Here is a 24,809-nt window from a genome sequence, read left to right as displayed (position 1 = left end):
AGCATGGTCAAGAATGAATAGGTAGAAAATGAATATAGACTGAATATAAAAATGAGTCACCAGTATTGTACAAAAGAAGTATACTGAAATGGTTTGGTCCTATAAAAAAATGAATGAAGATTGATTTGCAGACTAAGTACATGAAAAAAGAGTGTGTTGAGAGGAAGGAGAAGACCAAGAAAGTCATGTGGAATGAAACTCAAATTCTCCTAAGGAGAGAAGTTTCTTTTTCTTATCTCATGCCTTAACTTTCTTCAGTATACTGTTTCTTGCTTTTTTTTTTACTGCACTGTTCATTATGCTGATTAACCCAAAAGGGAATAGTGTGATGGATACATAATATATGTATACTATTCATATATTCATGATTCAAGCAATTAATAGGCTAAATAAGAAACAAATGATACAAGTCTAATCAGACAAAGGATTATTCAGAAGTAAACTCCATCTCATTCAATGGGACTTGCTCTGGAGAATTGTGTCTAGAAGTTTAAAAATATTTATTCATGAATTTCTAAAGAAAAGTGCTCGGACCAAATGTTGTCTGGAAACCATATTCATTGTATCAAATGATAATGTCTTACAAGAAAATATTAACGTTTTGTATAGAGTGTAACAAAACAGAAGTCTTCTATCTTTTAAGCTCGTGTACAGTGGTCAGAGCGAAGGAAATACCATTAAGTTGTATACCAAGAACATTTGTAAAAAGGCTCATCTACTCTTAAAGGTATGTTACCCAAAGTAACTCCAAAAGTTATTGATTTGCAAGTCACTAGTACAATATCTTTCTGTCTCTCCTTAACCATCTCTTCATTCAGCAAGCTTTTACTGGCCTTTTCTCCTCTAAAGGAAACCATAGAGTTATTTTCATTTAAGAGATTTGCTTTAAGAGTACAAATTTCACAACATTTAATGGAATAAGCCTGTTGCTAAGCAATATAAAACACTAAGCCAAAAGTGAAAATGCAGTATTCAGACTCAATACTTAGCTAATTTCCAAAATCATATTTTCTTAATTGTATGGCAGGGAGACAAAGATGGATATCTTTGTCATGATGGCTGTGAACGATAGGAGCTGTAGTTCAGATTATGCTCCTACATTGCCCTTATTCTGATATGCCTACAGATAACCTTCCCAATATCACAGCAGTACATCATCAGAGCCACTCTATAAAATAAGGCAATGCAGCATTTGAAGTACCATTTGATTATGGGCATCCACAAGGGGTTGTATTGAAATCTACAAGATAGCAGACACATATTGCAATTTTTTTATCTGGAAAGTCAGTGGGCATACAAAAGTGTAGGATCTGGATCCCAATATTACACCTGCCTTCCTGCAGACATTGACCCCTTTCCCCAGTGGATATTGCAGCTTTTGACCTCTGCTTTTATTAAATCAAGCTAGTATAAATAGACAGTTCTTGCACAAAGAAGAATAAATCTCCATATAATTAGTTCAGGCTTTGAAAGCAGAGAGCAATGAAATGAAAAGAAACACACACTGTGGTTTTTGGTCTTCCCCTCGTGTGTGGCTTGTACAATGGTTTTTGTATTAGAGTGACTTCAATATATTTTCTATTGTCTATTTTTCTCTAGAAATACCATGTGAAGTGGGTGTGGCTACTAGGCAGCATTAAGAGGATGTGATCATCTGTAGCAGGGGTCTCTAATCTTGGGAACTTTAAGACTTGTGGACTTCAACTCCCAAAGTATCTCTGGGAGTTGAAGTCCAGAAGTCTTAAAGTTGTCAAGGTTGGAGACCCCTGATCAGTAGCACTGAAGCACAAAGAACTTGGTCCTCTTATGGTTCCAGGTGAAAGCAGTATTGTATAGACTTGAGAGGGGGGATTCTCTTTCAAAGCCTCTGTTATTGGAGTAGCCTTATATTTAGGCATATGGGAAAGGGGATGGTAGGGTTCTTAATAAATCAGGCTAGGGATGCTTGATTATAGAATTGGATGGGAGGCTAGAAAATCTAGTGGTATAGTTTTGTGAATGTCACTGCATTCATGTCAAGTTACTTAGCAAAAATGACAACTGGGGTTTGGCTTGTTGGATAGGCCAAGCTACATTAAACTCTCTATTTACAAATTGAACTCTAAATTCTTGTAGTAATGGACATTACTTCATGCCCCTTTTCTTTTCTCATATGGATATAATTTTCAATCCAAATAGGAGCTTACCTCAGTCATTCAGTATCTATTACAAAGTCTAGCAAAGGGGAACACCTGACTATGGTGAAAATGTTAACTCATTTATGTCATCCTGCAAACCAGGATTGCAAGTAAGGGTATTAAATCTTTCACTTTGAAATAAACATTATACTCTTAGATCTGGGCGTGGCCAATGTCTGTCTTAAATCTTCCTTACAAAAAGTTCAGTAATGATTCTCTTTGTGTTCTTTTCTGAAACATTTTCTGTTTCATTCAAAGAGCACTAGATATCAGTCTGGCTTACTTCCATTAATTCCATTTAATTGAACATACCCAAACAGTAACACTGGCTACTACATAATACAACATTTTATTTGAACAATAAAAGGTCTTTCTGTAGAAAAAGTCCACCATCACGCAAGATGTTTTGGCTACTCAGAACTATATTATTTATTTAATTGTTTATTTAAATATTTATATGATGGTCCAATTTGCAAAAATGCAACTCTGGGGAATTAATAACCATAAAATAAATAGTAATCCTCCCTGACAAAGGCCCAGTAACAAGAACAATTCACACAATTGGGACATAACAACATATGCTTCCTCCCCCCAGGAAGAGTTCACTGTTAGCATTGTGATGATTGCTCTTTGATACACTACTGGAATCTTTGCATTAATTTCTGACACAAGATTGCTGCTGTTTCATACTGAATTATAAAGCAACTGAATTACCTCAGTGTTTCGTTCAGTTTCCACATAAAGTGTGAGGAATTGATAAATTACACTTATGCACAGAGGTCATGCTCAATGAGTTGTCACTTAGCTTCCCGGAAGATGGCTATGCCTCTTTAGAACCATACATATGCCCTTTACACTAATGTATTCCTTGTGGGGCCATTCTAGTATAATTTGGCTGCTTGACCAATGTGGTAAAACAGCTTGGAAATATAATATTGGCCCGAAACATTGCATTATATTTCTCAAGTATCTGTTGTTATCTTCCTTAGATTTTAATTGTTCAGAGGGACTATAAACCACATAAATGTTGACAATTAAATTGATCAGCATATAGGGATCTCCTTGTTTAATGATATCTTTGTTTATATCTGCACAACTTATGAGCCACTACAGAACGAAAGAAAGATGACCTTGACAGAGATGTGCAAGTTCCACTACCAAAGCAATGACAGGTGAAATGTATCTTAAATGTACAGTAAATATTATTTGGCTCAGGAGTGTAAGAAGGAAGAGGTGCAGTACAATCAGAGTAGCAAGATTCTGTTATTATAGACAACCACAATAAAAATAATTTTAGCCTTCCTCTGGAATTGATTTCCTAATCTGGTCTACCTGGTGAGGTTGAAAGCCCCCAAAGTAAATATCCATCATCCAGATGAAGATGATCACTAGACCACAGTGTAGGTTGTTTACTGAGGGTTTGGTGTTTGCCTTATATTGCTATAGAGCTGTATGAAGGCTAATGGTTCATAAAAGTTGGCTTTAATTTCTTTTGTGCCCAGCAAATAGGGAAATACTTGCATATATCTCACCTGAAGACCATTATCATTTCGATGTACAGTTAAGGAAGAATGGATATCCAGACCAATTATTTATTATTGAATATTGAAATCAAACTAATACTCTCTAATCTTTGTATTTTTCCCTAGTTTTTTTTCTTCAATAGTGGACAGTGGTTCTTGGTATTTGATGCTGATAGATCTTTGCATGATTTCAAATGCAAAGAGAAATCTTATGATATTAAGCTGGAAGAGAGTAAGAAATCATAGGCCAGTTCATTTTACATCATGCAATACATACAGTTCTGACAATCTTTGTCCCAGAATCATTGACTCAGAAAAGTGGCTTGCTCCCTACAGGATCCCCCAAATGTTCAGTGAATTCTTAGCTCCACTCATTTTATCCTCTTCAGTGTATTTCTTCCTACCAAATAATAGAAGAAACCCTGACCTCTTGGCACCTCTGTTTATGATGTCCTATATGTTTGTGGTTATTTAAAAAAAAACAAGTGAAGGTGATAATTACTGATATCAATAAAATTGTTACATTGAAAATTGTAACAGGAGTGTTCTGAAATTTTCATTCTGTCAAGTTTACATTATTACATTAGTTAAAATCAGGGGTGGGATCCAACAGGGTTAACTACTGGTTTGGTGATTTGAGGTTCGGTGATTTACGATGTGCTTCCCTGCACTCTGTGGGTGCCTCTAAATCATCATCAGTCTGGTGCCTGGACAGCTGAGCAGCACTGCGTGTGGAGAAGCTGCCTTTGAAAAAGTACCTTTTTCTGCTTTTTTAACTGCAGCTGTGCCTCACACGGCAGCTGAAGTTGAAAAAAGTTGAATAAAGGTCAGGTAAGAGCGCGGGCAGGCGGGTGGGCAAAAACATCAGCAGACATAGAACTGGTTCTACAGAGGTGGACAGAACTGATAGAAACCCACCCCTGGTTCAAATGAGTGTGCACAATTTGTGGTCTCAAGGTCACATGCAGCCCCTGAAAATCTTGAAATAGTCCCCAGAATCCTTTCAAAAACTGTAATCATTTTGGCACCAAAAATCAAATCAAGTTTTAATCATATTTGTTAGATGTAGATCACCACCTTTCCTCCAGGAGCTAAAACTGGCATGTACAGTACTCCTCCTTTCTAATTTTTTTCCCCTGTAAAGTAGATTCGGCTGAAAGTAACGGCTGGCCAAAGTCACACAGTGAGTATTTGGTGAGAAACTAGATTTGAATCAGTGTGCTAGGTGTCATGTTTCTGAAAATTTAACCGGTGATTTTTGCAAGCTGGTACAAGCAACTTCCAGTGCACCGCTGGCTTGAATCCAGATCTCCCATATCTCAGCTCAACACCTTCATCTCTTCACCTAACTGGCTCTACCATCTGTTTTCCCCAACCTCGTCTGATTTTTGAAGTAGGCCCCAAGGAAAGTGTGGCTCTTGATGTGAGAAAAGATGCATAATCTTAATGCGAATTTTTAAATCTCAGTTACCAACCTGAAAGCTTTTCAGGGCAGTTCACACAATATTAAAATGTCCTTTGTTTTCTGAGAAAATGGGGTGGATAAAGAACCAAGAGTACCCATCCACAGCTCTTGTTTTTTATGTGCCTTACACCAGCCAGCAAGTGAGAGAAAATGACTTCTCAAGGTAACGTAAAATAAAGGCAGTTGTTTCCAGTCATTAGCATGGTGAGCTAATACTTTATACCTGCACTAGCAAACCTTGTCAGCCTATTGGGTGCAGAGGCATTTGGGTACAATCCAGGGGGAAAAGATGACAAACCACTGGATTCATTTGATCATCTGATTTTTCCAATGGCTAAGATTTCCAAAAGACATTCTTGCTGGGACATTAATAGAAGTGGCCAGTTCTCGCCTTATGACCAAAATTGAACCCAACATTTCTGTTGCTAAACAAAACATTTGTTAAGTGAGTTTTGCTCCATTTTACAACCTTTTTTGCCACAGTTGTTAAGTGAATCACTGAAATTGTTAAGTTAGTAACCTGGTTGTAAGGTGAATCTGGCTTTCTTGTGGACTTGTCAAAGGGTTGCCAAAAAAATGATCACCTGACCCTAGGATGCTACAACCATCATAACTATGAGTCATTTGGCAAGTATCTGAATTTTGATCATGTGACCATGGGGATACTGCAGTGGTCCTAAGTGTGAAAAACAGTGATAATCACTTTTTACAGTGACTTTGTAATTTCAAATGGTCACTAAACAAACTGTTGTAAGTCGAGGCCTACCTGTATATGACACTGAATTGTTAGGGTATTGTAATGGCAAGAAGCCTTCTCTTACCAATTTCCAAAGCATTTCAGCACAGATCTCAGGTTCACGGCCAGCTTGTCCATCTACTAACCCTTTCCAGCCCATTCAAGAAATAATCCATTTAATTTACAGTTCTGCAAGTTTCATTTTTGGGTCTTTTGGGGACAACCGTAGTAGAGCGGCTATCTTGCACCTAAAACCTGGCTTGGTAAGGCCTGTCAGACTCATTCATTTCCCATTTCTCCAAGAGCTCATAGGGAACTCCCCTCATTTAATCCTTTTATCCTTACAACAACCTTGGCAGATAGGTCAGGGTGAAAGTGACTGGCCATAAACCAAGTAGGACTTTCTATGAAAAGCACCTGGAATCCATCTCTCCAGACTGAAGCCAGGACCTTAAACACTATACTACAATTTGGAAATAAGTGGTACACTTAAAACTTAAGTAGAATTGCAGTAAGAAGGCACCAAAGGTAACATGCAATTATCACAAGATAATATCTTGCGGGCTACCGAAATTTCTCAGAGATTATCTAAGATGTGGATTCGCAGACTTAAACGCCCCCAATTCTGTGAAAATGTACAACGTGCAGCCGTTGCTGATCAAATAGTACGATTCAGTGCAAGGCTTAGAAATATATGATCAATTGAATATAGAAAGCCAGTTGGTGCTGATGTCCGCGGCGCTCCTCCTGCTTTATCTGCAAAATAACAGCACATCCATTGTGGTAGCCGAGGACTACACTGACAAATTTCTGCTGCAAATAGATAGCGTATACAGTAGTCTTTTTCTTTAAAAAAAAAATCCGATACGCAAGACAAAACGCAGACGAGCAAAGCCACGAGCCTCAATACTTCCTCCCCTCCTCTCGAGGGCGCTGTCGACCGAGGGAAATTCCGCAGGCTAAAACTACATCCAATGGCCATCCTGCAGCCCGATCCTACCACTCTTTCCCGACGATGGGTGGGAGGAGGGTATTGCTTCTGCGTAAAGATGGCGGCAGTAAGGAGGAGTCTTCTGCAGAGTGTGAGCACCTCTGCTTTTTCTATGGGATCACGGGAGGAGCGCGGCGGCGGCGGGGGGAACGGACGGAAGAAAGTACCAGTCCCGGATTTAAGAGAAGAGTAGGGTGGCTCGCGGGCTTCTGGTTCCCCTGCCTTGCCCACACACGGAAGGATGCTTTCCTGCAACAGTAATGGAAGGGATGGGCGTGCAGGCAGAGGTGCACGGTGTGCTCCCTTAGTAGCCGGAGCCAAGGGCGGGGGGGGGGGGGGTCTCCTTTAAATGACGCAGGCAGCAGCGAGGTCGCATTTTGGGGTGCGTTGGTTTTCTATGCGCCAAGATAACACCCGCGGGAGGCTGGGCTGAGAAGTATAGGCATTGCAGCCAACACAGCCAGAAGGGGCACCGTTGCGAAAGGCGGGTGCGCCCCATTCCCGTAAGCTGCAAAATGTAGGGCGTGTAAATAGGCTAGAGATCCTAAATGTCTGTGGAGAGTCTCAGTCATCCAGGTCATGGTTGTCCCAAAGGTGCTTTTTTTCAAGAGGCAACTGGACAAAATCAAAATTGAACAGCCCTCTCTCAACAGATGGTGGGGGGGACAACATCATCTCTCTATCTCCAGTCTACAACAGAGTCTTTTCAACAGTTCCAAGAGGGCTCTACACCCATTTGAATCATTTGGGTGACCCTGATGACACAGATAAACCTCCAGGTAACCTTAATCACCCCTAAAAAATGCAAATGACCAGCTGTCTGCAAGGACTATAAATCCTTTCAATCCCCACCATCCAGTCTGAGTGGAAAAAGCTTCTTGGATGAGAAGTTAAATGTCTTCAACTCCCCACCCAAGTCCAGTTGCCTTTTGGAAAAAAAGCACCTTCCAGGGCTAGATCCTAACTTGTCTCTCAAACTTTTGAATGAAACCAGATATCCTGCTGTGTTTTCTTCCCCCTTTCCTCTTTTTTCTTCTGGATACAGTTGGTAATAAAACTTGCAAATTAGAAACTAACTGAATCGGAGCAACTTCATGCTCATAATTTTCACAAAATGTACATAAAAATGAAAAATGTTTTCCCACTCCAACTCTCCTCAGGAATATACACCTTATTCTATTTATCAGGGAAAGAGATTAAGTGAAATCAAAACATGGTCACTCATAAGATACAGCATCACTCGTAAGCTACTCCAGTTGTACTACTTATGTTCTTGGTGCATTATATTCTACAATCCTATTTTGCATCAGCTTTGTTGGGACAATTTTCTCAGTATAAAGGTTAAAAGAAAAACATTGGTAGTAAAACAGCTTCTGGTGCTCTTATGATATTAATAATATAACAAAATATTTCTATTTCCGGCTCTGGCATATACAATATAGTCAAACTCAATTCAGCATTAGTCATGAGTGGTGCCTATCAAGATCTAAATAAAGAATTTTGCAGATTTCAGTGAGCTTGCAGCTTCCAACCTGCACGATTTGCACTCTTGCCCTTAGATCCATATAAAAAAGGAACTACTTTATAAATATTTATGCAGTATTTCTAGGGAAGATTATTCCAAATGAAGATGTTACAGTTCTGTGGTGTATAGACAAATATGCAATCCATGTATATACTGGGGGAGAAGAGTTGTGACTTTCTGGAGGATAACTATTTTAAAAATGCAAGAGGAGTATTGTCTGAACTATGCATTGCAAAACAATTAAATGATGATAAGTAAAATGTATGCCTCTTACTAGTTTTACAGGACAAGTTATGTATTTTCAGATGGTAGTATAGCATATGCCGACATGGGCATTTAATATCTGGAGTTAAGCTTCAAGAAGCAGGCAGGCAGTAAGAGTGATGCAATAGCGGAGACAATATGGTTGAGGTGGCAAGATCTATATAAGTATGAAGAGGATCTTAAGTATTTTAACTACTAGCACTCTAATAAGCATTCTGATTAATATATCATTTATTCCATTTGCTTTTATTGAGAAATGGAGCTTTTTTCTTGTAAATATTTAGGAGCAGCTTTCAAGCTGGACAGATGACCTGCCGCTATGTCTGCTCTCTGGTGTTGGATCAGCTTCTAATCGTTCCTACACTACTGATGGAAAGGGCACTGAAATCCATCCCTTAGAGGACAATTGGTTGAAATTCAGGTAAGTAGCCACAAATTTGAATGGAACTGTTCAATTGAACAAGGCAGGGGTGTCAAATTAGATTTCGTTGAGGGCTGCATCAGTTTTTGACTGCTGAGATGGGCATGGCCAGCTTGTTACTTGTGTGGGACACCTGCAGTGGCCTGAGCACATTGCCAGTGAAAACGGGCTCCCAAGCTCCATTTTGGCTGCGACAGCCTCCTGCAACCCGCTGTCAGCAAAAATGGAGCTCGGGAGGGCCGCTCCATTTTCGCTGGCAGAGGGACTGCGGGCTGGTCCTTTGTTGTTTCCAGGATGGCCTCACGGGCCAGATCTAAGCACCAGCCTGTGGGCCTTCAGTTTGACACCCCTGGAACAAGGATACAATTTTCTCATTCTTTCATTTGGTTTTCTGTGGCTGTTACTCTGATTACATGAGAAAGAGCACTGCTTACCTATCTTGACTCATTTTGACAGAAGTGAAAATAATTGCTACCTCTATGGAGTCTTTAATGGTTATGATGGTAACCGAATCACAAACTTTGTGGGAGAGCGGCTTTCTGCAGAACTCCTGTTGGGCCAGCTGAATGCAGAGCAGGATGAGGCAGAGGTGCGCAGAATCCTGTTACAGGTAATAAAACCTTCTCTTTATGTATAATTGTTTTGGGATTTGTAAATGAAAAATAAAAGAATAGGAAAGAAAACAATAATATCCAACAAATTATGAAATCGTATTCTTCCAAAACCAGACGTAAATCATTTGAATCAATATACCCTGATGTTTTTATAACACCAACAATTTATTGTCTATGCTTTCTGATACATATTCTGAGGACTTCAGTAGGCTTGGAATAAAATCTTTTGAAGATTTGATTTCAAATTCAAATTTAAAGAAGTAATATTTAAACATTTAGACCCATTGATAATCCATTATTAAGTATTCAACTCTTTATTCCATAACTTAGAAATATCAGTAAATTCAGTTTTTCAATTTCTGATATGGACCTGGTTTAATTTTAATAACAGACAATATAAAAATGAGATTGAGATTTCTCTGAAACAGCTGTCTGATCCATACTGAGAAGTAAAAACTTGCTATGTTGAATATATTGCTACTGATATGTGTTAACAAAGAAAAATATTATCTGTAGCTATTAAAAATCCTTGATTTAAATAATTATTCAAAGATCTTCCCATGTTTTTGAACAGAACATCCCACAAATTTATATATTTATGGGACTTAGCATCAAAATCCAATATAAGTTCAATGAAGTCCAAAGATGTTTTAGTTTCACATGAGCCAGGAAATAAAAAAATGTTTTTGCTATTCAAATATAAAAGTAATTGCCAGGTTCTCAATGTCACTTTCCAATATAATTGTTAGAGGTTTATATTTGGTTCTCATTTCATAATTGATGGAGTAAATGCCCAATTGTGGAAAAACTGATAAATTAAAATCTTCAAAAAATAATCTTAAATTAGCCAATGAAATCCTTTGGTGGCTGTCCCTAGAAAAAACACACTTTTCTTTTTTAGGGTGCATCTTTAAATTAAAGCTACACAAAAGTTCAGCATTCTTTTCATGTAATGAAAATCATTATTGTATTTATACTGTGCTAAGAACTCTAAAATAGTAGTAGTAGCAATAGAAAGTTTCTTAAAATGCATGTTTTTAAAATAGGGCCAAGTACCATTTAGTAAAGTTACAAAGACCTTAGTATACATGGGTGCCCCATTTCTATTTCCTGATATGTTAAAAATGCAAAATCAGTTTAAAAACAAATCTATGACAAAATTGGCAAATATTCTAAAGGGTTTGGTAAAAAAATAATTTGTGGGTTTAGGGTGTCCCTGAAAATAGATATGCTTTTGTGTGATATCAAAAAAAGGCAGTAGAAGTGCCTTGGAGAGACCATTTAACAATTGACACTTCAGAATTGGCAAGTCCTTCTTCCTGTTCACCTTGTACCTTTTATCAGAAAGCAAACGTACTGTCAAAAGTTTAAACTAGAGACTGCAGTTTGAACAATTAGCCCAAATGCTATAGTGGTGCTTAAAAGTTTGTGAACCCTTTTGAATTTTCAATATCTCTGCATGGATATAACTTCATACGTGATGTATTTTCACATCAGTCCTAAAACTAGATAAAGACAATCCAATTAAATGAGTTGAAAATATTACACTTGCTCATTTATTTATTGAGGAAAATGACTAGTTTTGAATATCTGAAGCCAACACTCAAACCTTGTAGTTATTTTTTAATACTTCTATTTTCTTTATCTGACTATTTTATTTATTTATACTGGCAATTATGTCCTGAGGAGAGTAGTGGGAGGTTTTGGCACAAACAAAGATGTAACATGTATTCCCACAGATTTATTCTCTTTGGTATGACCACATTTAGGGAATTCCTAGAAAATGATATAATATTTGACAGAAAGAATCCTGATCGTTTCTATATAGCTGGCTATAAATATTGGGGGATCTAATAGCTGTTTCTATTGATCTATTTCTGGTACTTCCTCAGGCCTTCGATGTGGTAGAAAGAAGTTTCTTGGAGTCCATTGATGATGCATTGGCAGAAAAAGCCAGCCTCCAATCTCAGTTACCAGAGGTAACTCCACATCTTACTACGCAATTCCAGGAATATTGATTTCCCGTTTTATTTTTGGAAACCCTAATTGCTTATGTGTTATTTTAGAATTTGGGTAGCTAAGTGCTAGGTGAGTAGAAGCTGGAATAATAGACTATAAATACTGTATGCACAAAACTAGGCCCTTGTAATCCATTAAATAATTAAGCAATAATGCAGTTCTTTGAGAGGTACTTCAGTATAGTGGTTAAAGGTTAGAAGATTGTGAGCCTTAGACATGAAGCAAACTGGGTGATCTTGACTCAATCATTCTCTCCCAACCCTAAAAAGGAAGTAGTGGCAAATTACTTCTAAAACCTTGTCAAAAGAACTGCAAGGACTTGTCCGGGCAACACCTACTCAAAGGCACACACAAAAAAAGCCCTTTAATGTCTTATGTTTATAACTATTAAATTAATTGGAAATTCTGTTTCATGCATAACACAAGTATTTTGAGAGGGAAATGTTTTAATAATCCTGACCTAATACAGAGATGGTTAGGCTAAATACAGTTGAATGCCTTTGTTGTTTCGTAGCTTGTTTTGATCCTGTCAAATGCTGTTATGTGATTGTTCCTTTTGTATTAAAAATGTGCTAGCAGTTTAGAAGACTAGCACATTTATTATGGCATAAACTTTGTGGACTGGAGCGACTTTTGTCAAGTGCATGATGTATTTTCCTTACTTGACAGATATATATGTACATAGGTGAAGAAAAATATAAACTGAGCAATTCTTTTGGTGTATGGAAGATTTCCGAACTATATTGTTGATAAGCTTAGTTATGGCTTTGTCTTCTAGGGAGTTCTCCATCACCAGCTTCCTCCTCAGTACCAGAAAATTTTGGAGAGGTTGAAGTGTGTAGAAAAGGAAATCTCTGGAGGAGCCATGGCCATTGTGGCAGTGATTCTTAACAACAAACTTTATATCGCTAATGTAGGTGTGTTCCTCTTCTACGCTTTTTGACTTGGTGCTTTCTGAGTCCAGCATTAATTGATGAGCGTTGGTTGGTTGGATGACAATATATTTGTCCAAGGAAAATGCTTCTCTAACTTCTCAAATGACTACAAAAAATAGCTCTGTGAAACTGCTTGGAATTGTAGAGTTTCCTAGCAAGAAACAAAAAAGATTTTTTGGTCATAGGTTGGTAGTAGTCAGTTACAGTTTCTGGCTTTACATTGTACGTTCTCTCTTTACAGGAACAAACCGTGCACTTTTGTGCAAATCTACCATGGATGGATTGCAAGTGACACAGCTCAATATGGATCACACTACCGAGAATGAAGATGAATTATTCCGCTTTTCACAACTGGGTAAGAAACGTTCTTCTGGCAATTACTAAGAACACCACAACTCACAACAAAATCAAGTCAAATTGATTTTGGATCAAATAAAGACTGACTTCATATAATTTGGCAAGGTGAGGTGAATATAAGATGAAATAGTTAAAATTAATATGCTTGACAAAGTGGAAGGAAATAAACCATGGATATGGTGCATTGGGTTACTTGAACTCTCTTGAAAACTATGAATTATTATTGGGAACCTTTAAATGCCTAGTAACCCCAAGTCATATGCAAGTCTTTGATTCTTAACTATTTAAAAATAATCACACAAGCAGTTGGCTGAAGCTATGATGCAGAAATAGGCAAAGCCACAGAGGAAAAAAATTCTAGAAGAATGCTTTAAAAGCCCCCACCATCCTCAGGAATTGGCATTTTAATTTGAAACAAGCTGGATAAAACAAAATATATGAGGGTTTTGGAAAAGTATTGTGAGTTTTGTAAATAGATCCCAGATTACTTCCCTGCAGTAGGGTGAAGAGATTCCAAAATAAGATTTTTTTTGTTTTGTTTCCTTACAGAGTATCACTGTTTATTGATGGTTTCTCTGGTTAGCAGTGTCAAGCTAAAGCATGCCTAATTGAACAGGTGAAGGTAGTAATCTCTCTCCTTCCCACTATAGGAAATATATAATTGAATATCTGAATATCAGAGTAGATGAAAAAGAGCTTTTGTTGCCATCACAGGTTGCAAAACTAATATTTTATTTGATCTCAGCTGTAGTATTCCCAGTTACAGAGAATACATGGTACAGAAAAACATTCACCAAAGAACCTAGTTGCCTTCAGTAGGTGAGCCATTACCTATACAGCTACTAGGAGTAAAACTCGGGTTAATTAAATGGCTTTCTGTTGTATTCAGGTATTCCTAAGCTCAGGCATTTATTGATCTCTGGAAAAGTAGACATTCAACAATTGTGTAATAAGCCAAAAAAACAAAACAAAAAACCCAAACTCTTGCTGTGTCCTTTTCTTTTTTCTTTTCTTTACCCAGAGAACACTATTAAATGGCTGCTCACATCCAAATTGTTAAGAGGATAGCAAATAAAATTCCCAAGAAGAGCTTTTTGCTAAATGTTACTAATCACTGTAGGCATATTTGGAAATCATTTTGTATGATGTGTTCTTTTGAGAGGTAAATTATGGTAACAAATTATTTTCTCCAGCTCCCCCTCATCTAGGTATTATTTTGATCTGTAGAGGTTTTGAGTTAGGTGTCTTTTACCTCCTTTCCTGAATCTTTCAATTGAAGGTGATAAATGTGGAATCCGTGGCTTACTGTGTACAAAACAGATGTTCTACAGTTGAGCTTTGGGCTCTCTCAAACATTGTTTTTTCATCTATGTTTGCTTTCTAAATAAATAATAATAATTCAAAATTAAGATTAGCCCAAGATTAGAGAACATTATCTCATCTTTTTCTGCTTGGCAGGAAGCATACTTGTTTTTATGCTGTGCTTGATTGCTCTGCTGCTATTCACAACCAACACAGCCTGCTGGTACACCTAGATTTTAGCTAATTTCAGAATTAATAACTCAGATAAAAAATTTTCAGAAGTTCTTGGAATTATTTAACAGAACAGTATAGTTGCTGAAAAACCAGGTGTTGGAAATAAACCTCATAAATCATATCATTGCATTAGACACAGGAAATTTCAATATTCCCCTCAAAACTGACTTAAGTAAATTATTCTTGATTTTATTTGCATCTTAAACTAAGATTTCTTAGATAGCTCTCAATTTTTCCTTTGTAGTAATCAAGTCAATGCACAGCTCTTATGGTGAGGTAGAAAAATGAATGATAAATCTGAGGAAAATAAATATAAATATTTTGATTTAGGTTACATTGCTGTATGAAATGAACTGATATATGATTAAAGTATTTTGAAGTATATTAAAAAATTTCTGAATTCTCTGATTTGTAGTTGTAATTTATGAAGGCAATGTATACTATGTTTTCAGAGGTGTCAAACTCCCGACGACACATTGTCACGTGCTGTATCACAACTTCCCCCCCTTTGCTAAACCAGGGGTGGACGTGGCCAGCGCCTGACACATCCAGCCCTTGGGCCGCGAGTTTGACACTCCTGTACTAGATGGTATAAGAACATCCAGGATAAGAAGCAGTGTTTAGAATATGAGTCTGCACTTTCTTTTCAATAAATAACTAAAGATGAAAGTCAGTTCTCTGTCTTGTACTCCTTTCTGAGTCCATGATCTTTTCCCTCATTGGTTAGTTAGTTTTCCAGCTGACATTGCTGGAAATGCAAATGACTTGGAAACTCTTAGAACACGTACCTAAATCAATGAGGCTTTTATTTTATATCCTGGCAGGTTTAGATGCAGCAAAAATAAAGCAAGTAGGAACCATAGGTGGGCAAGAAAGTACTCGGCGTATTGGAGATTATAAGGTCAAATATGGCTACAGTGATATTGAATTTCTTAGGTAAGATAAAGCTTATTTGCATCTTACTCTTATTTCTCTATTTGATTTTATTCTATTGCCAAATCCTTTTTCATTGCATTATATAGTACTAATTGAGATTTCTCTTTGAAGTGCTGCAAAATCTAAGCCAATCATAGCAGAGCCTGAAATCCATGGCGGGCACCCATTAGATGGTGTCACAGGCTTTCTTGTGCTCATGTCAGAAGGACTCTACAAAGCTCTAGATGCTGCTCATGGACCTGGACAAGCCAATCAGGTAGACACTCCACAGCAATTAAAAACTTTCCTTTTGTGCCACATTATTGTCTTCAGATCTAAAGGGAAGAGTTTCAATTTTGGAGTGCTTATAATCTGTGGATAACGGTACAGCATTATAAATGAGCCATTCTTATAAAGGCCTGGCCAATAATTTAGAGAGAACCGAATATTCTAAGATGTGCAGTATATACAGAACAAAATCTGGTGTTTTATTAATGTTATATTTAGAATGTAGAAAACTGATTTTTTATTCTAAACTGCAACTACCATTGGTTTGTCTTGGGACACGATAAGCGGATTATTCCAGGGGTCATATAATAACCCCATCAACCCTATCAAATTCTTCAGGTAAAGAAGCGTTACTGGCTTAGATGCCTAAGATGTTAATTTAAGAACCTTTTAACCATCATAAAATATCAGAAGTTGTGATTGCATCAGAAGTAAATAGTAGTTTTAATTTTATCAAATTCCTTGTAAGCATTCTGGGTAAAATCAAATTCATTTTTTGAATCTGCACTTTAAAAATATTTCTTCAGAATTGATTTGATGCAGTAATGAGAGACCACGATTACCCAGAACTAGGATTAGATGCTACTTTTAAACCGAAGCTATTTCACAATATAGGCTTTTCGTTGATCAATAGCTCAAAATTATATCTCTGGCCCATTATTTTCCATTATGTCCTGCAACATTAAATCAAGTAATAAAACAAATAGTACTTGTCAGATAGTGGCTCTTGAGCCTAAAAATGCAACATGTGTGCCCTCCATGCATGCGCAATCTGATTCTCAGGGTTTTGTTCATAGGATACTTGTTTTGCTTGGCGCCTGCTTTGGGGCAGGACTCCCCCACCGTTGTCTAAACTGAAGTTGCTTTGGGGCTGCTCACAAATAAGTAACTCCCAAGTGATGGGAGGAACATCCTTGGGGCTTCCCATTAATCCCATTACTGCCAACATATTTTTTCTGTAAACCTCTTCCTTTTCCAGGAAATTGCAGCCATGATTGCCACAGAGTTTGCCAAACAAACTTCATTGGATTCTGTGGCTCAAGCAGTTGTGGATCGAGTTAAGCGTATTCACTGTGATACCTACGCCAGTGGTGGTGAACGGTCCAAATTCTGTTCTCGTCATGAAGACATGACAGTCCTAGTAAGAAATTTTGGGTACCCTCTAGGGGAGATGAGCCAGCCCACACTGACTCCAACACAAGGTATGGGAAAATTAAATATTTCTATGACAGAAATTGTGCGTGAAAGATAGCATCAGACCTGTACTCTTCCCCCAGTTGGTTGTGTGAAAGAGAAAAATATAAAAAAAGAGGCGCACATAAAAAGAAACATTATGAACACCTTGTGAGATTTAGATTCGGCTTAGGATAGTGTGAAGCAGCCATAATGCTATTTTTTTTTCATTAACAGTGTAAGGTATTCATCATTGGATTAAAGGGCCGTGTTTTTAACGTTTAGGGGGAAAATTTTAGAACAAAGCTACTGGCATTTTCCAATTTACTCATTCTTTTCATGATGTATTTCTGTACCTGTAGGTGGTCGTGTCTATCCAGTGTCAGTGCCATACTCTAGTACTCAGAGCACAAGCAAGACCAGTGTGACTTTATCACTTGTGATGCCTTCCCAAGGTCAGATGGTCAATGGTGCCCACAGTAGCTCTACGCTGGATGAAGCCACCCCCACACTTACAAAGTAAATGTTCCCTTTAAGTTTTATTCCCTGTTTCCTTTTATTCCTGTTACCCATGGGATATTAGACATGTTACATTTTTTTCTAGCTGCTGCTTAGTGTAAATTTCCAAGCCTTCTGCTGTTCAACATTTTTGTTAATGGCCTCAAACTGACCTCTTTTCTCAAAGAATTTAGAGAATAATTACATAATTTTTCAATGACACAAAACTAGAAATGGCTAACACTTTAAAAGAAAAAGAGAAAATTCCAAAGACAAGCTTAGACAAGCTTGAACAATTGGCTAAAACAGATAAAGGAGAAATTAGTCCTGTATGGGGGGAAGGGATGAAAGTCACAGACATGGGTTTAGAAAAAATCTGGCTTGCAAGTAGTACATATGAAAAGAGCCCAGAGTACTTCATCAGCTAAAAACTGATAAGAATTGGTGTCAGCAAGGACAGGGACAACGTTAAATCTAAAAAGCCTTTCAGAATCTAAACCTGCTCTCCTAGGGTCTCCAAATTAAGTGAGACATCCATGTGATCACCTTGCTCAATTATCACAATCCCAGTTTTCCCTATTGTGGCTGTTAAGTGATTGTGCAGAGGGGCCTTGGGGATGGGGGAGGCTTTGCGAGGCCTCACTGTAAATTATCTTTGCTATGTCATTTGTGAAGACTGAGTGAATGATTGCTTTTTTTTTTTTTCCCCTCACTTCATGGCGTTGCTTACAGTCAAAGTCCTACTGTGACTCTTCAGTCTACTAACACTCATACGCAGAGTAGCAGCTCAAGCTCAGATGGAGGCCTTTTCCGTTCTCGTCCTTCTCATTCTCTCAGGCCGGATGAAGATGGGCGTGTTGAATCCTATGTAGACTTTGCAGAGTTTTACCGCCTTTGGAACATGGACCACAATGAACAGGGGACACTCACTGTGCAATAATGCATGGAGGGTAACTCCTGTGAAGTCCCACCAGGCAGTAGGTTGCAATTCATCTCTTGGCTGACGTAACATTTTTCTACAAAGCATGATCTTTTGGAGACTTTGGAACAAATTGCTAATGTGATTATTCTCATCAACCTGTCGAGCATATTTACGCATGTTGAATTCTTTTCTAATGGTCTCTTCCACTGTGAAATCTTGTGGCATTAGAGAGGGTTGCAAACCCTTACTTCATGGCTGTAGAAGAATAGTCAGCAGCCAGACTTCTCTTATGGATAAGTCCACAACAAGTATCTGTCAAAGAGTGTGTGTTGTATGTATGTATATATGTATGTGTATGCATCTTGTTGAAGGAATAAATGTGGGAATACTTATCACGATATGAAAGATACCTCTGATTTGCAAAATAAATGATAACTTATAGTTATTACTCTTGCCATTTTTGTGAAACAAATTTTAATCCGTGATGATATACAGCAGGGATGTTAAACTTCTGGCCCATGGGCTGGATACGTCATGTGTTGGCCATGCCCACGCCCAGTTTAGCGAAGGGAAAGTCCCGATAAGTCACATGACAATGTGAATTTGATACCCCGATAAGCATATATCCTCTGTTCCTGCTGTAGAGCTCCTAAGGAATGAATACCATCTAGGTTTTAATCATTTTAGAGCTTCAAGAACAGATACCTTTTAAAAGAATAGATGATATACACATACATAATCTCAAATACTGATCCACTAATTTTGCTAAAGTGTAATAGAATGAAAGAACCTGCCATTTCAATTTGTGATCCATTGTAAAAAAAAAAAGGGGGGGGGAGATTTGGTTTTGCACATCATGCCAATCTAAATATGAGCAAATAACAGGATGTTGTGAAGCTATGTATGAACCAAGCCACTGACTTATCAATAGCTGGCCCAAGAATCATTATAGCGTTGTTCAGGCAATGGCTCATAAAAGACTAACCTTTTATTTTGGTGCCAAGGACAACACAGTTCAAATCAAATCAAATCAAGTTTTTTACAGTCGGAGACCAGAACAAATAAAAATACTCAAGGAATATCCAATTAAAAATTCTAGAATAAAATAATAAGTAACAGATAAAATCTACATTAAAACCACAATTTGGAATCCAATCTGCCCATTACACATGGCCTAACTATATTATAATATCAATCCTTAAACCGTGAGGTCCATAGTCATTAAATACTAAAATGCAAAAGAGTAGTAATGCAAAAGGGTTTGCTACGTTAGTTGTGTAAACTAGCTATGGTGTATCAATCACATGTTTCCGATGAATCCCCAGTGATGCTGTGCAGAATCTAGCCACCTGCGACATAATCACAGTCTTGTTTGTCCTTAAGCAGCCATTGGAGATAAGCAGTGCCAGAATGGCTAGGATACCTATTGATTATTGGGAGGATGTTTTTTTTGAATATTTCAATAGAAAGAGCATTGAAGGAATATATGTCCAATGGTCTCCACTCTCCTGAGCCATAGAAGCAGAGTCTTTCAATCAATGGTACCTTCTTATACTTGCCGTACCTGACAGCCGATGAAAGCGCATGGCACCGTGTGAGCGATAATGCTTTCTGGTGGTTCATTGTCTCCAATAATGGATAAGATAACTGGCACGAGTAACAACATATCTAATGGAGTCTGGAGCCAGAAATGATGGAGCTTTCCATAAGTCCACCTACCTCTCAATGTCCTCTACCCTTTGTTGCGAGGTTTGTTTTGCTTGGTCAAAGTCCAACTTGAGTATTGAGACTGGAGAGAAGCCTAGTTTGGCAAGGTTGGATTCAAAGGCCTTGATCCATGAAGAGGAGAATTTGTCTTGGAGGATTAACGGAACCTTGTGGGAAGAAATTAAGCTTTAGCCAAAGTCTTAAAGAAGCGACACAGATTCTTCCTTCGACTTTTGTCAATCCTGTCTCAGGGCACAGAGGTGCATTTGAGATACAATGCGGCATCTGGAGAATTGCTCTAATAAATTTGGATTGAACTCTTTCCAATGGTGTGGAACATGAAGCTGAGAGTCTGAGCAAGGTCCCGTAAAGAAGCTGTGCTAGCGACTTGGCCAGAAAGAACTTAATTGCGACAGGGACATTGTATCCTCCCTTTGTGCGGAAAAATTAGAGAATGGTGTTTGCTGATCTTTGGCCAGAGGCAGCTGCATATTCATCTTGTACTTTTCTTGAGCCAGTGGCATGGATGATACCCCTAGGTACTTAAAGGTGGTTACTGGCTCTATAGTATGACCATTAAGATACCATGAGTAGAGTTTTAGCCTTTTTGCAAAGGCCTTGGCTTTCTGATACTTTATAGCACTTAGATTTATATACTGCTTTATAGTAATTTACAGCTCCCTCTAAATCGGTTTAGAGTCAGCCTATTGCCCCCAACAATTTGAGTCCTCATTTTACCCACCTTGGAAGGATGGAAGGCTGAGTCAACCTTGAGCCTGGTGGGATTTGAACTGCCAAATTGTAGGCAGCTGGCTGCAGAAGAAGTATCCTGCGGTACTGCACTCTAACCACTGCACCACTGAGGCTCCTAAATACAATACTGGACAAGGGCTCGCAAGGCTCTTTTAAGGCCTACAGGTGTCCTGGAGAAGATCACAGTATCGTCTGCATAGAGCAGCAGGGTGATGCTTTGGTTGCCTATTTTGGGGTGGTGGGGAGGTAACTTGGTTTATTTAACCATTTTACCATGTCATATAAAAGTTGAAAAGCAAAGGGGCCAAAATACCCTCTTTTGAGTTTTGACTGACCTCAAGAGGTACCCTTGCTTATAACATCTAATTTTGGGGGATGTTTTAGTATGTGAGGCATGTAACAAATGGAGAAGTCTATATCAATTGAAGTGATTTTCAGCTTCTCCCATAGCTTAGTCCTAGTAACCCTATCAAAAGCTGCCTTGAAATCTATAAAAGCGGCGTATAATGATACAGATCTATTTGATACATATTTTTCAATCAAATGATGGAGAACTAAGCACTGGTTTCATTTTTATGTGTGCCATTGCATACACAGGAAAGTGTCAAGATTCTCCTATCTCTTATAAGTAGCCCTTGGGTTATGACCAGTGATGGGATTCAAATTTTTTTACTACTGCTTCTCTGGGCATGGCTTGGTGGGCATGGTTTGGCTTGGCTTGGCTTAGTGGGCATGGCAGGGGAAGGATACTGGAAAATCTTCGTTCCACCTCACTCCAGGGGAAGGATACTGCAAACTCTCCATTCCTTCGCCACTCCTGGGGGAAGCTTACAGCAAAATCCCCATTCCCTCCCCATCCCACTAACCTGCTTTCCAGCTCTGTTCTCCTGTGCAGGGCAGCCAAAGAAGACCCAGCCAATCAGCTGGGACTCAATGGGAGGCAGAGAATAGATGGGGTTGGCGGGGCCAGTCAGAGATGGTATTGACCGGTTCCCAAGAACTGGTCAGAACCTGCTGAATACCACCTCTGGTTATGGCCATGCATTCAGTAACTGTTCAGTTATGATAGTGGTGGACAAGTGGTACTTATGATGAGTTATCATAATTCTGGCTGTTGCAGCATTTCCACAGTCACATCATCACAATTTCCAACATTCCCTGCCAGCTCCTATAAGTGAAGTCAACAGGGAAGCTGGAAGGAAGTTAGAATCACATGAGGTCCTTGCTTCATGACTTATGCAGCCATTGCTAATGACCACAATCATGATTGCTGGAATTGCCAGAGCTAAACAATGTGGACAGGTGATGTCTCACTTAAAACCACATCACTTAGCAATGGCAATTTCTGTCCAAATTACCATCATAAGCCAAGAACTATGTAAATGATTTATTTGCGTTTAAATTTAGAGTGCATCAGGAAGAATAGATCTGGATATCACTACCTTCCCCATACATATCTGGAATATTCCTTTGCATTTCTTTAAATCAGGGGTGTCAAACTTGCAGCCCGTGGGCCGGATATGTCATGTGCTAGTTCTGCCCCTACCCAGTTTAGCGAAGGGGGAAAAAGTCCTGATACATCACCATGGTCACCTGGCCAGCAAATGCCAAGGCGCACTGAATGCTGTTACTTCCCACTGAAGTAGTATCTGTTTATCTACTCGCATTTGCATATTTTTAGACTGCTATGGGCAGCAGCTGGGAGTCACCCTGTTGCACCGCACTCAGGTCTCAAACCTGGGCTGTCAACTTTCCACTGACAAACTCAGCAACTTTAATTGCTGAACCATCACACATACCCCCTTAATAAAGGCAATAATCAAATAAAATGTTTAAGAAGTGAAAGGCACGACATATTGTCCATTTGAAAAATAAATTCCAGAATGGCTGCTTTTTCAACAATGAAGTGATTGCAACCCTGAGCCAGAGGTGGTATTCAGCCAGTTCTGACCAGTTCTGGAGAACCAGTAACGGAAATTTTGAGTAGTTCAGAGAACCGGCAAATACCATCTCTGACTGGCCCCGCCCCCACCTATTCTCTGCCTCCCAAGTCCCAGCTGATCAGCTGTGCCTTCTTTTGTTGCCCTGCACAGGAGAATGGAGCTGGAAAGCAGGTTAGTGGGGTGGGGAGGGAATGGGATTTTGCAGTACCCTTCCATTGCCACGCCCACCAAGCCACGCCCACAGAACTGGTAGTAAAAAAAATTGAATACCACCACTGCCCTGAGCCACAGCTGGACAGTTGATCCGACTACTTTGGAGTGCTGCTCCAGAGTCTCCTTGAAGACTGCCACTGTATGGAGGAACTTGTGGGATGATTCTAGGATTCTCCTTTACCGAGGAGAGTCATATAAACTTAGGGAACTCAGTTCCTTGTTTTGTAAAATCAAAACAACTTTGTTCTGGAAAGAACAGTTGGCCAAATTCACTTGAAGTTCCTCTTGTAATCCCTTCCTCTCCAATCTCTCCACTCTATGGATGAGGGTGGAGGGAAACACATACTGGTTAGAGTTGTTATTGTGTGATGAGGGATACTGCAAAAGTAATACATATGGTCATTGGTAGCATTTTGTTTCATCACTTGTAACTAGTGATTGAACAAGACAAAAAGTGAATGCTACTATACAGTATTTTTAAACATAGAGATCCTTCCATCTTTATTTGATCTTTGAATTATTATCTGTCTATTGACATCCTTTAGCATAACAATTCAAAGTTGGAACCTCTTCTGAGTTCAGAGATCTTTTAAAAGACTTCCTTGTTTTACCATTCTATTTCCAACTTCAAAGTCTTTAGAGGTGTTGTTGTAATACTGCTCCTTGTCTCTTGTAACAGCTGTGTGCAACCCAGAGGGGGAAGAGCATGTTAACACCTAGGAAGACAGACTTAAGATTCAAAAAGATCTTGATACACTTGAACATTGGGCTCTATCCAACAAAAAGTTGTTCAGTGCTGAGAAATGTAAGGTGTTACACGTAGGCAGGAAAAAAACAGGTGCATAGATACCATATAGGTAGAACCTGACTTAGCAGTACTGTAGTTCTCATGAGGAGAATTACAGTGCCTTGGTGGACCGGAGATTGATCATGAACCAGCCATGTGCAGTTGCCACCAAAAGAACCAATGCAATTTTGCGCTGTATTAACAGAGGTATAGTGTCAAGGTCACAGGAAGTAATCACCCTGCTTGATGCTGCAGACCACCCCAGAATACAGTGTCCAGTTCTGATTGCCACAATAACAGAAAAATGCTGAGAAATTTTGAGTAGTTCAGAAAAGAGAGAGAGAGAGAGAGATTATTATCTCTAGAGAGATTATGATCCGTTCAGTGCATCTATCTGGATTTACTATAGGCAATGCTGTTTAAATAATCTTTACCATGTTGTTTGTACTTTCTTCTACAAAGCTGATGAAAATAGCCCTACGTTAAGTGTGCAAAGAATGGTTCCAGATGAAATTATTTCTCCTTCTCTCTCATCTAGCAACATTCATTTTGTAATTCTAGTTCCAGCTACAACTAGATTATGGTTTAATAATCTAGTAATGAAGTAGAAGTAATGAAATGTTTTGTAAGATATGGTTCCATCCCGAGGGGGTATTCAGCAGGTTCTGACCAGTTCTGGAGAACCAGTAACGGAAATTTTGAGTAGTTCAGAGAACTGGCAAATACCACCTCTGCCTGGAGATTTTACCGTATCTTTCCCCTGCCACGCCCAAGAAGCGTGACAATTTAAAGTTTCACGTTCCTCCACTGAATACAAACATTCATAACTTTGGAAACTAAGAACAATTTAGCATTATTATTATTTTTAGAACAGATTCTTGTTTTTAGTTATAACCATGACACTGATTAATCTTAATGTGTTAATGGTTAAAAAAAAGTGAAAATCAGTGCATGATTTTTTTTTTCTTTAAAAAATCTATATGTGTTTAGGCTCTCTCTTTCTAGTAATCCTGGCACTTCTGGAACGCACTATTTTGGCAAAAGCTG

At 38.6% G+C, this 24,809-nt stretch overlaps 1 protein-coding gene across 3 annotated transcripts; it reads left to right on the top strand.

The window, feature by feature from the left end:
* The first annotated feature begins 6,845 nt into the window (after window positions 1-6,845).
* TAB1 (TGF-beta activated kinase 1 (MAP3K7) binding protein 1) lies at window positions 6,846-18,802 on the top strand. Of its 3 annotated transcripts, none has more exons than XM_026696493.2 (11): window positions 6,846-6,983; window positions 8,966-9,102; window positions 9,559-9,712; window positions 11,609-11,695; window positions 12,514-12,652; window positions 12,912-13,025; window positions 15,388-15,499; window positions 15,611-15,755; window positions 16,746-16,968; window positions 17,302-17,458; window positions 18,170-18,802. In XM_026696493.2, the coding sequence occupies exons 1-11, from the start codon at window positions 6,876-6,878 to the stop codon at window positions 18,375-18,377; spliced, it is 1,584 nt and encodes a 527-aa protein (XP_026552278.2). In that variant the 5' UTR covers window positions 6,846-6,875; the 3' UTR covers window positions 18,378-18,802. The 3 variants fall into 3 exon arrangements, with proteins under 3 accessions (XP_026552278.2, XP_087790912.1, XP_087790913.1); XM_087934786.1 differs by lacking the exon at window positions 6,846-6,983 and adding an exon at window positions 7,016-7,179; XM_087934787.1 differs by lacking the exon at window positions 6,846-6,983 and adding an exon at window positions 7,602-7,671.
* Window positions 18,803-24,809: the final 6,007 nt, after the last annotated feature.

Source organism: Pseudonaja textilis, chromosome 5 (assembly GCF_049901715.1).
Source record: "Pseudonaja textilis isolate UNSWEBS1 chromosome 5, rPseTex1.2, whole genome shotgun sequence".
Classification (NCBI taxonomy): domain Eukaryota; kingdom Metazoa; phylum Chordata; class Lepidosauria; order Squamata; family Elapidae; genus Pseudonaja; species Pseudonaja textilis.
The sequence above is the reverse complement of the archived record's forward strand: the minus strand, read 5'-3'. Positions and strand labels throughout refer to the sequence as shown.

Coding starts and splice junctions, on each gene's coding strand:
- TAB1 (XM_026696493.2), top strand. CDS start 6,876: ATGGCCATCCTGCAGCCCGATCCTACCACTCTTTCCCGACGATGGGTG. Junction 12,653..12,911: donor ACTTTATATCGCTAATGTAG/GTGTGTTCCTCT, acceptor CTCTCTTTACAG/GAACAAACCGTGCACTTTTG. Junction 16,969..17,301: donor CACACTGACTCCAACACAAG/GTATGGGAAAAT, acceptor CTGTACCTGTAG/GTGGTCGTGTCTATCCAGTG.